At 38.2% G+C, this 14,285-nt stretch overlaps 1 protein-coding gene across 1 annotated transcript; it reads right to left on the reverse strand.

Annotated features, from left to right (window-relative positions):
• Positions 1-2,545: 2,545 nt before the first annotated feature.
• On the reverse strand, positions 2,546-12,281 carry LOC108065956 (uncharacterized). Its single transcript, XM_017154222.3, has 2 exons — positions 11,777-12,281; positions 2,546-2,736 (listed from the first exon to the last, which is right to left on the reverse strand). The coding sequence occupies exon 1, from the start codon at positions 12,222-12,224 to the stop codon at positions 11,820-11,822; it is 405 nt and encodes a 134-aa protein (XP_017009711.2). The 5' UTR covers positions 12,225-12,281; the 3' UTR covers positions 2,546-2,736; positions 11,777-11,819.
• Between the last annotated feature and the right edge of the window lie 2,004 nt (positions 12,282-14,285).

A 14,285-nucleotide genomic window follows, 5' to 3' on the forward strand; every position in this document is an offset into this window, starting at 1 on the left:
TTATTATCGAAAGAGTACAGCAGGCGAGACGAGAATGCGTTTTATGGCGAGATCAGAATTCATACTGAATTTACGAAGGGCCAGCCAGCCGAATGCTGGGCCCAAAATGCAAGCATACAACAAATGGGAGAGATAAATAGAGAGAGATGCCTTTCGTGATGCAATTGATATAAGAGTACGGATTTACAAGTTAATTAGCTGCTGCGGCTGCGTGACCCGACAATATTCGTAATACAAAAAAAATTAAATATCTGCGTCAAACCCGAAAAAGAGTCGTTCAAATCTGAATTTTTTTTCTGACAAAAAAGCAGAGAGTAAAAATTACGAAATTTTAAAAGTGCTTTCCTCTTTTTTTTGCTACAGAAAAAATCGTACTATAAAGAAAATCCATCGACTTTACGTCTCTTTGATAATTTGTTAAAAGAATTATTTTTTAAGTGCCGAACTGAAAGAATGATGGTTAAAAAGGCATTTTAGCATATAAAAACAGGTTTTTACACTTTCGACTAGCAAAAATAACACTCAAAACCTTTTTTTTGAAAAAAGGATAGATTTCCGGATAGGGGATGTTTGAAATTTTTTCCGGATAAAGCCGTTAAAAAAAGGACAGATCTGTCCGGAAAGAGGACAAAATGGCAGCACTGAATTACATTGAGGGAAACGTGAGCGCAAACTAAACTGAAATATGTTTTGTAAAATTCCGCCGAAAAATTGCGCAAACATTAAATTGGACAACATGTGCGCGCCTTTTGCTGTAGCTTTCGCAATAAATTTCTCTGATTTACGAGAATGCGATGCCAGTGGCGTGGCAAAGGGGGGAATAAACCAGGAGGAAGCGAGGCGCCCGCTTAACTAACTAAATAAATGTAGCAACTTGCCCCATCTGGCTGCATATCAAATTATTTGTTGCACTTTAATAGTGCCAAAGTGGAGAACGAAAACTTTGCCACTCTCTCGCTAGCTTTTTTTCTTATTTTTTTCGCTTTCTAAATGAATTGCACATTTGACATTTGGCAAAGCATTTGAATAATGCAACGGCGCCGAAGGCGTTTTTTCCAATGCCAACAGGTGTCCTCGAGTGTGTTTGTGTGGCCCGGCAAAAAGCTTTTAGCATCTAAAGGTATGCAAATCAGTTGCTTCGCCACAAAGTTCCCAGCACTTTTAGTTTGGAGAAGGGAGAAAGAACCTGTCATTAACCCCCGTTCCCACGCCCCTTACTCAAATGGGGTAACTCCCCCAATTGCATTCTCGACCTTCTGCATTCTGGCCACGCCTTTTGTTGCAATCTTTGTAGCAAACTTTTCGCATTAGCTGCCGAGTTTGATACTCCAAAAACTATTATAGAAAAATATTTTTGCAACTCAAGTGCGGCCAATAGGGTGGTGAATGGGGGTTTTTGGAAGGTTGGAATTTGATCCTACAGCTGACTGGTACATTCTATTGGCTGCTGAGGGGAGCGTGCCGCTATGGAACAGTGGTGAACGGTTTAGGGGTCCTTTACTAACTTAATCTTTAAAAGGAGTATTTTAATATGCTTTGTAAAAACACGCAGAGTCTAATAAAATAAATATACAATTTTATTTCCACATTTGTTTTCTCGAAAAAGAAATTGTTTTAATAATTTACATGCATCCTAAAATAATTTATTTTACAAAAATGTGAAAGGAAAGTCTATTCCAACAATTCATAAAAATAAGTGCACTAATTTATTAATTTAACTATTAAAGTTCAAAAATATTTAAATATTCACCACTTCCTCGAGGGGAGCGTGCCTTGAAAACTTTTCCATAAAACTGCCGAATGCTTTTCCCACTTTTCACGTCATCGGGTGAGTGCTGCATATAGAGAGTGTGTGTTTGGGTTGCATTATGTGTGCAGGAGCCGTCGTTGTCGACATCGTCTAGATTGGCACTCGATATTCGCAACTGCATTCCTGCAACGTCACTGGGTTCCCCCTTAACCCCTTTGTATTTTCAGCTTAGTTAACACAAAGGCATATTTACTTTTCGCCCAACCCAAGCCCAAACTAAAATAAAGCCAAAAGTTACTTGCATAAAATTTGATAAATTCCCACTGAGTTTCCAGCATCTCCTGACTGACGGCAAATCTAATAAAAAATACCATTCAAGGCTTCACTCTGTGTGTGTTGTGCCTCCAGCTTCACTGCGGTCAAAAGTTGAAACTTTGAGTGCCATAGTCAGCTTTTCGTTGGCTTGGCCCAACTCTTTTGGCCATCGGGCTCGGAGTTCAAGTGGCCGGATGGCCTGTTGGCTCTTTCTGGTAATTTCTTACCTTTTGCATATGTTCAATGACCTCTTACCAGTTGGTTCAATTACCTTTTAGGCTTCAAAATTACCATCCAGCTGGGCAAACCTTTAGTTTCTGCTCCGCAACTTTAAGCTCAAGGCACGTTGCCTGATGCCTGGTGCCTTCCTCCTGAACTTGAACCAACTGTTGCCCTGTGTTCTGTGATATGTAACTTGTCAGAAGTTTGCTGACGTGCAGATTAAACGCCGAGTAGTCTGCCAGGAGCAGTGGAAACGCTACTCGAGCCGGGGGATCATTTATCATAAGCTGCGTACTCGAAACATTTTGTTGACACTCTTGACGGCTTGCAGTTCATGGATAACGAATTTCGAGGGTGCCACGTGAAAGGGTGGTGAAAGGGCAAGGGTTGAGCCATCGCGTGAAATATTGTTTCATTCTTTCTTGCTCTTTAATTGACATTCTGAATAACTAAAAACATGTTGAAAAGAAGAAATTATCAAGTCCGACAATTTTTGGTTAGCTTTTGCATTACTATGTCGTATAAAAAGGTTCCATATAGTTTGGCAAGTTTTATAAAATGTCTTTAATTTCCCAGTACCTTTTTGTACTTTTTAATATTTAAAATGGCATAGAACATCTTTATTTATGTTTATAAGGTTATTATGTTATTAGCGTTTAAGTATTGAAAAAGTTAAGATTACATATGTCTGAAGTACAACTTTAAAATAGGAAGGGTTCCCTTGACCGAGTGGCTTCTAGCTAAGTTTAATATCAATTAAATCAACAACAACCAGATCAAAGTCCATTGGCGGCTCACCAAACCTGCTGCGACTGCCCATTTAGATCCACCTTAGCAAACGCTGCATGAAATAATGGGGCAGGACTGGAAAGTCCCTCCCTTGCGATGTGCAAGGATACTAAGGACATGGGAGGCAGGACCCCGGCTCTTCAGCAGAGCATTACAAATCACAACAATCATGCGCGTTCAATTGCGCATATTGATTGTGAATATAATGCCCGCTGCTCGTGTTGATTGTGCTTACAGGTCACATAACAAAGGTTGTGACCCACGAGCCATGAGCCACGCCCACCGCCCACCGTCCTCTGCCCCCTCTCTTTGGGTTAACTAGCTCAAGTCCCCGGAGGAGAGGCGTACTTTTGCGACTGCCTGTGTCTCGGTTGTCATTTGTCTGCGTCGGCATCTGTGTGCCTTGTGGAAAGCTTGTGTTTTCTCCGTGGACACAAGGACAAGAGGTTCATCCGTCGCAGCTTGTTGCGCGGTTGTCCTAAGGTCGACCTCAACCACATACTTCCACACATTCCCACACAGAAGGAAAAACATTAGAAAAGTGACCTAAGTTTATAATTTACCTTTTCTAATTAATTAACATATTTTTGATATTAAGAAATATAAAAATTTATTTAAAGTTTAATCGTATTTTATTATTTTTAAACAGTTTTTCTATAGGGTATTACAAGATTGTCATCAAGATTGTCATTATATTTAAATTATGTAATCGATGTCATTTAAATTTCATAAATGAATGAAAATATTAAATCAAATGAGTCAACCTTGTGGCTTTTTTGTTTATTTTCTCAGTGCATCCGCCCAACTACTCAGCGCTGTCTGTGTAATTGTGCGCACTCGGAGCGACCTCGTTTGTCATTGTAAATTATGCGGTTAAATCGTTCGTGGGCCTAGTTTTGTCCTCCAACCATCTCTTTAAAGTTATATTTTCCGTTTCATTTTAAAGCACGCTGGCTGTCAGTCTTATCCCAAAATGAATATTCATATGGCTAGCAGAACAAAACTCGGCTACCAACTACTTCTGTACTTCAGTGCAATTCGCTCAGCACTCGGCCACAATTTACATATCTTTCCCATATGCATACAGCGATCTGGCTCACAAAAAATTATGTTATTTGCCTGCCTTTAAATTCCCAACTTCAACTAATAAAACTACAAAAAATACTGCAACTGAAAAAATATATAAAAATTCAAACAAAAATGTTAGGAGCGCCAAAAGCGGATTAGGTTTTTCATGCTAAAGGTTGCATACCCTATATATATATATTGGGATTAAGCATATTCTTAAGCTAAAAAACCTCTAACCAAAAAAATGAGAAAAAAAAGCTTATTAAAACATTTTAGATGTTGCATAAATAATTGTATTTATAATATTTCTGATAAGCTTTTTTTATAGGAAAAATGTGTTTTACCATCATTAAACTTAAAAATGAAAAATGTCGTATTTAATGATTATGGTTAATCCTACCCCTCTAACAGCTAGGGCAAAAAGAAAATAGAATAGTACCTTCAGTGCCTCTCATGGACCTTAAGTGAACTTTGACTTTTCCGACTGCAGGGCCATGAATATTTGTGTTTATGATGAGCGCAAGCTATATACCAACATTTATTTGCATATGCCAAACGGAAAAAAATTATGAAAATTTGTGGCTAAAAAAAAAAGCAAACACGGCTAAAATAGTCGACGGGGTTGTTAATTACATTATTCGTTATGATGGCCATAATTAAGAGTAAGCGTAAAAGCCTTTAACTGAGTTTTCTTTAAAGTCCTTACAAAATCCCAAGACCTCCCCTTCAGAAGACTCGACTTTAACATCATCACCATCTTCGTGTGGCAGCTTCCACTTTTTGCGTTGATGGATTAATCTCTATCACATGTAAACAATTCACGTGCCCCGAGAGTTCGCCCTTGTTGTTGCGGCTGATGTTGTTTTTCAGCACTTTGCCACTGGTTTTTCGCCGGGGTTTTGCGTTGCCGGGATGCATCATAAAGTCATTTAAGCATATAAATTGCACTTTTATGCTCCGCGCCTGTCACACAAACACAATTACTCAGTCACGTTCCACGAAAGCTCCAAGTGTGTGTCTGTGATAGCAAGGATGAGAAAAAGGGGTTAGTGAAATAGAAAACAAGACTTTTTGAAAGGAGCTCTTGAAAGCGAGCATAAAACTAGGTACTAGTGAAATCCTGTAAGAAATTTCTGGATATATGACGGTTTTTCAAAATCACTTTTAAAGGTGTCTAAAATTATTCAATACTTTTATTTAAGACGACTTACTTTAAATAATTTAAAAAGCTTATTGATTTCTAAGGCACCTTTCATTAAATAATTTCAAAAGCTTATTGATTTCTAAGGCACACTTCATGTTTGGAACAACATTAGTTGTTTATTTTAATTTTTTTTTTTTAATTTTTATTGTTTATATTATTATTTATATTATTATTTATATTATATCCGAGCGCTGCAAGCGTAAGCTTATTATTATTGCGCTAGTCACTTTATTTATTCATTAGTTAATTCCGGAACTTTCTCAGTACAACGTTAAACAATTTGCTAAGTAAAACCCCTAATGGCCATACCAGGCGTATTTGCAGTGAGTCAATCCTATCTCAATCGCCGATGGCCTTAATTACACTTCTTCAGTGCTATTGTGAGTGCAACTTTTGGGCATATTTCAGGCCTATACGCCTGCCGGGCTGTCCAAACAGCAACGGGCTAATTAACACAGGGCGGCAACACAAAGGGGGCGTGGCTGTGACTGTGGAAGTGGCAGTGAAAGCGGGAATTCCCCGGTGCCACAACAGGCCAGAGTTATGCATTAATAATGCAATCGCAAAGCAGCCCAAAAGCCAAAAACGGGAGCAAGCTCATTTGGAGGCGCACTCACACACAGACACAGAATGAAGCACACGCAGCAGGGCCACAGGCTTTTGTCAGCCACTGTTTCGGCATGTTGCATACTTTTCTGGGCAACGTGCAACAATAGCTGCCGTCTGGCAACAACAAATTATAATGCAATTGCAAATGCTCGTCGTTTGTTCATTTCTGTGTCCGTATGTGGGTAAATTTATGCATTCTCTCTGCATTTCCTGCATTGACATTTACTTGGGGTTATTACCAATGCCGGGGGGCCGTCGTTTCGCATAAATGCAAACTGCACACAGCAATTGTCCTGCAACAACAGCCAAAAGCCCCTCACCTTTCCACCCCCTGTCTCCACTATGATTGTGGTTTTTGGCATTTTTCCGCCAATTGTTTTCGGCCCGGACATTCAACACTTTTGTTCGGTTGCTGCGGTCAGCCGCATTTCCTGCAGAGTATTTTCCTTATCGATTTCAGCCAACGAATTCTTCGTCACTGTCCTGGCTTTTAACTTCACTTTAAGCCAAGAAGTTGTCTGGCATTTCGATATTTATTTTGTTTATAAGTGCTCAATATCCAGACAATTCGGAGAGGAAAGCGTTTTCCCAAGGGAAATTGAGCAGGCAGACATTAAGTGTGTGGCTCATCGACAAATGTACAAGCTTTTAAAGGATTATAAATATTAAATACTCTACTTTCAAGAAACTGTTAAAAATTAATTTAGTAAACGAAACAAGAATTTCATTTGAATATTTATACCCGTTACTCGTAGAGTAAAAGGGTATATTGTATTCGTGCAAAAGTATGTAACAGGTAGAAGGAAGCGTTTCCGACCCCATAAAGTATATATATTCTTGATCAGGATCACTAGCCGAGTCGATCTAGCCATGTCCGTCTGTCCGTCTGTCCGTCTGTCTGTCTGTCCGTCTGTCCGTATGAACGCTGAGATCTCGGAAACTATAGAAGCTAGAAGATTGGCATTTTCCATGCAGATTCTAGGAATTCCTACGCAGCGCAAGTTTGTTTCAAAATGGTGCCACGCCCCCTCTAACGCCCACCATCGCTTATATACGATTTTAAAAATTTTAATATTTTGGAAAAGTAAAAATGCAGTTTTATTGTGTTTATCAATACCTATCGAAATGTAGAAGAAATTTTTCAAATCGGACCATTCGTTAAAAAGTTATGCGTGATCAACGTTTTCTATCTCTATCTCCATCTCCCTCGCACTCCCTTTACCTGAGTAACGGGTATCTGATAGTCGGGGCATCCGACTATAACGTTCCCTCTTGTTTTAAAATGTAATTGCAAATTTTATTAAAAGACTTTCTTTTATGTATTTCATCGCTTTTACATCCAAGTAAGCTTGTTATATAAAGAGTATGCCAGGGCGGCAATACCAAAGATTTCCCAGGGGCATTAAGTATTTGTTTAGATGGCTTTTGCCATCATGAATGCAACCGCATTCTGTGCATTTAATTTACACATTTTTTCCCACACCAAAAATTAAATTAAAGCAACTTGTTGCAATTACAATACTGTTGATAGGAAAACTTTTAATCGGCTTAATGCATAGCGAAACTATATAACTAATTTCTCGGTAGGCAAACCGATAGCAGCGACACAACATCCACGAGCAACCGAAACTTTGTGGTTCGAACTCGATGGCACTCACACACGCTCATTCCAAAGAAACGTACACATACGTACGTACTGTAGTGACAGCCAGAATCAAAATAATAGGAATTTTCACGGAGTTAAGTAAAAGGTTAAAAAAAAATAATTTTAGCTGGATGCTTTCATTTAATATCACACTGCACATGCACACAAAACAAGAACACGCCGGGATCAAATCGATGCGAATGGTAAATTGCTGATATTTATGCGAATATCAGTTTTACCAGGCAATACTGGTAAATTGTATGGTAAATAATATAATTTCGCCGAAATTGTAAATAATTGATATAAAATAATGTCAAATTGATCATCGTTTCATATTAAGTTTTTTTTGGGTGTGAGTAACATTAATTTTCTTATAAAAATAAAACTTTTTTACATTAACTACACACCATATCATGTTTTTAGCATGCTCCCAACTGTGGAAAGATTGCCATCAGTGTGGCACTCAGCTGAATATGCATAAAACTGTAATGGTACATAATTTCAATGCCTGCACAAACTTTAATTAAAACGACTTTGCCGAGCGGTAAACATCAGCGTCCCAGGCGACAGCCGCACACAAAAACATATACATCCAGCACCCAGATACATGCAACCCAACAGATACACAGATACAGGCCATGTAGCTCCTAATGAAGTGCATGAATACCTCAACGAGATGGAGCCACCCGAAATCTATTCGACAGTGTGTGGGCCCGGAGTCTGAGTCCCTTGGCTGTGTGCGTGATCATAATGATTTTGATGGGCACGTAAAATTCAAACTAAAATCACTAGAGCGTTGGCAAACAACGACGCATCTGCCAAAGGCAAGGAAAAATACGGGAAAAACAACACCGGGCCAGGCAGGAAACTAATATACAACATTCGCACGTGACTTTGATATTGAAAATGCTTAACACGGCTGGAAAACATCCGAATATGTGTTTGACTACACAAAGTGGCAGGTCAACAACAACTGTGGCCCATATCGGATGCTAACCGGATTTACGTACAAACTTTTTTCCATTTTTAATAATATTTATGCCCATTGTTTGGCCGGAATGCTTCTGCATTTTATCTCCTTTAGTGAAAGTCAATTTATTGCCCTTACTTGTTGATACTTACAATTTCAAAAGTTGTCTGCCATGACTTCACACAATACCCACATTAAAGTGTAAATAGTTTTGCCATTGATCAGAGGACCGAAGGGAATACATAGTTGCTGTGGACGTGTTTCGAATTTCTGGCAGGATGTGCTGACCTCAGTTATTGGGGGAAGTCTTGACCTCAAGCCGAATTGAAAATCTATTGAGTTTCGTGGTTTGGTTGGCCCAGTGATTAAACGGTAGCAATAAAACCCGCTGGCAAGGCTTTAACTTATAATAGCTGTGCAGCTGTGCGATAATCTGACGCAATAATTAGGTAATTAATCATATCAGAAGCAGATACCCCCGCCAATTGGCCATTAAGTCGGCCCACTCTCACGCGCAAATCTTGAACCAAGAGCGTGGGCACAAGCTGCTAATTAAATATAAACAAAACACTTTAAAAATCAAAATGGGGCGGCAAAATGGAGGCTGCCAACTTCATGGAGTTTTATGAAAATTGAAAAGAAAAAATTTAATTATAAGCACGAGGAGGCAGACAGAAAATAAAGCGTTTACCTGTTGAAGACAATGACGGGGAAAAGCCCCCAAGCAAATATAAGAGAGGCTAATGGAATTCATTGTTCGGCTTGCTGGGCAAAAATTTTATGATAATGCAATAATAAACCATTAAAGTATACCATGAAATGATGTTCCAACAATAGATTTTGCCCCTTTGGTGAGTGTTAAAAAACTTAATTAAAACTCCTTTGGGGGAATAATAATTTCTCAATGGTTACGGGCAAACCAAAATTATTTTATTTTTTTGCGTGCAAATTATAATATTTGTAATGCAGACTTCCGTTGTCTAAAAACCTATTTACAATACTAAAAGTATTTTAAAATATTTGTTTTTAATGTAAATTGAATAAAATTTAAGAAATAGATTTTTCTACATCGTGCTTCCATAGAAAAATAATAAGAAATGTAATCGGAGAATTTAAGTCCTAGAACGCCTAAAAACTAAATAAACGCCATGAAATGGTTCGCCTGACATACCAATTAGGCTAACACCCTTGATTATGAATAAATTGCAGCTGTGAAGAGGGGTGTTGGGATGAGAGCAGGGCGATAAAGCCAGACGTAGTGGGGACTATTGAGAACAAAAGAGGGCAGGAGGGCCAAACAATTTAAAGCTCATCAATTCAGGACAAAGCAGCGCGTTGAAAACAATTGAGCAGTTAATGTTTGTTTACCCCACGTCCGCAAGAATAAAATGTGAGAAAAATACAAAAAAACAAGAAAGGAAGCTAGCTTCGGCCAGCCGAAGCTTATATACCCTTGCAGATCATTCCTATTAATTAACAAATCGCAACAATGTTCAATTTTCTAATATTTCTCATTAATTTTCCGATCGTTCCTATGGCAGCTATATGATATAGTCGTCCGATTTTGATCAAATTAAAATTGAAATTCGGAAATATTTAAAAAGAGTCATATCCTAGAGTAGAAGATAATGCAATAAAAACCAAAGAAGCTAGAATTTATTTCCTATTACTTTTCCATTAATTTTCCGATCGTTCCTATGGCAGCTATATGATATAGTAGTCCGATTTTTTAAATAATTAATTCGAAATTCAGCAATATTTAAAAAATAACATCCCCAAAAGTAGAAGGTAATATTTCAAAAAACACCGAAGCTAGAATTTTTTAAAGTTTTTTTTTTCCGATCCTTCCTATGGGAGCTATAAGATATAGTTGTCCGATCCGGTCAGCTCCGACATATATACTACCTGCAATAGAAAGAAGACTTTTGCGAAAGTTTCGTCCCGATAGCTCAAAAACTGAGAGACTAGTTTGCGTAGAAACAGACAGACGGACAGACGGACGGACAGACGGACAGACGGACATGGCTAGATCGACTCGTCTTGTGATGCTGATCAAGAATATATATACTTTATGGGGTCGGAAACGTCTCCTTTACTGCGTTGCAAACTTCTGACTGAAATCATAATACCCTCTGCAAGGGTATAAAAAAAATTATACGAGAGGGAGGACTCCAGTGAATTTAAAGAAAAAATCCATTTGCGACTTTGCTTTTCTCTTTTCCTTCTTTTTTTCTGAGGCCATTTTTGCGGCACAAACTTTTCATAATTGAAATAAATAAAATACAACGAAGACAAAATTGGAGAATATATATTTATTTTTTGGGTTCGCTGGGGAAATCCCCGATGAGCGGCCATCTATGTTTGTGTATCAATGGAAACTCATTTATTCGAAGGATATTTTATAAATAATGGGGGTTCGTTTTATGCCCGCCGGACTCGTTTGCACAGAAATTTAATCAAGCTTCGGCCAGGCGGGCGGCGCAAATAATTTTCGCAAATTCATTTACGCATTTCATTTTCCGCACCGCCCTAGTTCGATATCCACCTCCCCTTTTTTGGCCGCTGGCATGCAAAGCGTTTTTTAATCCCCGGCAACTTCTGGATGCCCGAACAAACGCATTGGCCAATTTGTGGCGAGCTGGAAAAAACCAGGCGGAGAAGAAAATCCGAGGGCGATGGGGTCCGAGGAAAATGAATAAGTGAAACTGAAGGTTGAAGGCTATGCCACAGCCCTGTGGCAATTGCAGGAGTTGCAGGACGAACATTGACAAATGGGGCGAGGCCACTGACCGGCTTACTCGGTCATCTATAAGTTTCAACTGACGAGCGGAAAGTTGCTCAATTGGGGGCGTCCTTGCCGAAAGGCACACGATACTCTGTTGACAATTATCATAATGAGTGCGGCAGCTGAGTGTGTCAGTGGTGGGAGAAAGTTAAATATTTAAAGCCATTTATCAGAAAAACAATATATATATATATCTTAATAATCTTCTAAAAAGAAAAATAGGTTTCAAACGAACGACCTGAGAGTGCTGAACCTACTTTAAATAAATTTTTTTTCCCAAAAATAATTGATAAAAAAGTTATAAATAACAAAGTCAGAATTCCTGACGGAACTAAAAGTTGAATTAATTCAACGTATTTTGTTTTTCTATAGTTTTATTCACATAAATATAACAAATCTAATAGTTTTTAAAAACTTACAAATGTATGTTATAACTTTGATAGTCATTTTTTTAAACCTCGTTCAATTCAAGCAAGTGCAGCACTTCTTCTCTTCCTTGGTTGGTTGTTCGCTTTGGCTGGCCTTGTGGATTCTTGAATGGTTTTTTGAATTTTCGACTTTGCAAATGTCAAAGTCGAGTTGCTTAGGCAATCTTGCTGCTTTTACCTTAGTTATCAAGCACTGGAATGCGAAGCAGAATGCCATCAAAATGACTATAATGCAGCCCAAGCAGACAAGAAGTATGGGTATTTTCCAAAATACTTCTTCTTGATTGGCATTCTTAGGCTTTATATTTTTCTTTATCAAGCTATAGCACTCTTGTGTGCTCATTAGGCCATCTTTATATTCCCGCTGAATTTTAGGAGCTTGATGATTTGCGAAAAACTTTGAACGACTTTCAGCACAAATATTATCAAGCCAATCCATTCTATTGGAATATTTTTGAAAGGTGAAAATTTATTTGACACTTTTATTTCTGATATTTTTAACAATGCTTATCGGATTTCCCTGATTTTTTGAATTTGTATTTTAAAAATACTATTTTTGTTAGATATAAAAAACGCTTCTAAAAGTGCTTTTTAATGCAAACTAGTTGTATGTTTTTTTTTTAATCTACTTACTGTCCTCTGTGTCCTTTTGTTTTGGCTTAAAGCGATATAATGAGGATATTTTATTCTTATAGCCATTAAACCTTTTTTTGTTTCTCATTTAGTTTATGTGTTTTAAAATTGTAATTAATGTCCAATTGTATATTTATAATCAATAAAAAATTATTCATGATAATGTAAATTACAACGACCAACTTTCAAATTTATTGTAAGTTTGTGGTTCGAAGAACAAGGAATTTTTAGTTTTCAGTCAGCACTGCACTGTGACCTATAAATAAATTTGGCAAAAAACCTCTTGTTGCGGCTAGAAACCAGTGACGATCGCACCTTCAACATACAAAAGTTCTGATATCATATTTTGTGTCGAAAAATGATTATACATTTGAAGCGCTTCTTGAGTAAATATGTTTACTTGAGTAATAAAGAAGTGGATACTACTATTTATAGTAGTTAGCTCTCGCACATTCCCTGTGCGATTCGTCCACAGTGATATAATAATCATTTTTAAGGAATAGCTTTGGACCCTTAAGGAACCTTTTAAAAATACAAATTTCTACAGTCGGATAAGCTCCCATAAATATTGAGTTTAAGTTTTTATACCCTTGTAGAGGGTATTATAATTTCAGTCAGATGTTTGCAACGCAGTGAAGGAGACGTTTCCGACCACATAAAGTTTATATATTCTTGATCAGGACCCATAGCCGAGTCTATCTAGCCATGTCCGTCTGTCCGTCTGTCTGTCTGTCCGTCTGTCCGTCTGTCTGTTTCTATGCGAACTAGTCTCTCAGTTTTAATGCTATCGCGATGAAACTTTCCCGAAAGTCTTCTTTCTATTGCAGGTAGTATATATGTCGGAGCCGACCGGATCGGACCACTATATCTTAAGGCTTCCATAGGAATATTCAAACAAATATAAGAAAATTCTTATGTATAAACAAAATTAAAATAGAAACGCTGAATCTGGAATCCCTGGAACTGCACCGAGTGAGCATTACTTTATCTGCAACGGTATATAAGCTTCGGCTGGCCGAAGTTACCTTCCTTCCTTGTTTAGCTTGTATTAGGCCAAAAGCAAAAGGCAAATGTTTGCGATAAACTACCTGGGCAACTTAAAGCGAAAGTCGAGGGCATTCCCATGACTATTTGCGACTGCTTGTTGGGTCTTTTGCCAACACAAACTAAGTATGTTGATCCAATCAGAGGGAACAGCCGCAACCAATCGTCGCAGAAGGAGCAGGAGGCGCAAACCCAAGATTCGGTGAATATATTTTCCCTGGGATTTGCGGCGTAATTCGGATTCGTCGTCGTCTGTCACTGTCGTCAGTCGTGGGTCGGTGGTTCACGTTCCGCCCTCTAACCCTTGGTTATTATCATGTGGCTGGGACTGCATCTCACGACTTGGTCTTACTTTTACTTATTTTCATATTATTCGAGAGGCAGCGCGCTGTTCTACTTTCAATAACTGTGAATGTGAATAAAACCGAATGAATGAACTGGCTAACCTTGCCGCTGGCTCGACACTCCGTGGCTCAGTGGGTGGTGGGGGAAAACGGGAGGAAACGGGGCGCTCGACTTTTGCTACTCTGCTTTGTGTTCGGCTTATTAAAATATACATTTTCCTTTTTTCATTTGGCTTCCCTTCTATACGGAGCATTCTATTTGGCCGTGTCTGTGCGTTTGGCATGTTTTACTCTTTAGCTTGGTAAATTTTGCAGAAAAAATATTCATGATTCCTTTTTTCACGTTGCCGCAGGTCAAAATGTCAGCAAAAACTGGACAATACAGTAGACGTACAGTAATTGCTGGCAACTTTAATTTTATTTTAATAAATTTTAAACTAAATTGAAAATGATGCCACTTTTTTGTTGCTATTGTCAAA

The sequence above is a fragment of the Drosophila takahashii genome, chromosome 2L (assembly GCF_030179915.1).
Source record: "Drosophila takahashii strain IR98-3 E-12201 chromosome 2L, DtakHiC1v2, whole genome shotgun sequence".
In the NCBI taxonomy this organism is placed as follows: Eukaryota; Metazoa; Arthropoda; class Insecta; order Diptera; family Drosophilidae; genus Drosophila; species Drosophila takahashii.

Bases quoted from the DNA above. Each gene is read 5' to 3' on its own strand.
- LOC108065956 (XM_017154222.3), bottom strand. From the start codon at position 12,224: ATGGATTGGCTTGATAATATTTGTGCTGAAAGTCGTTCAAAGTTTTTC.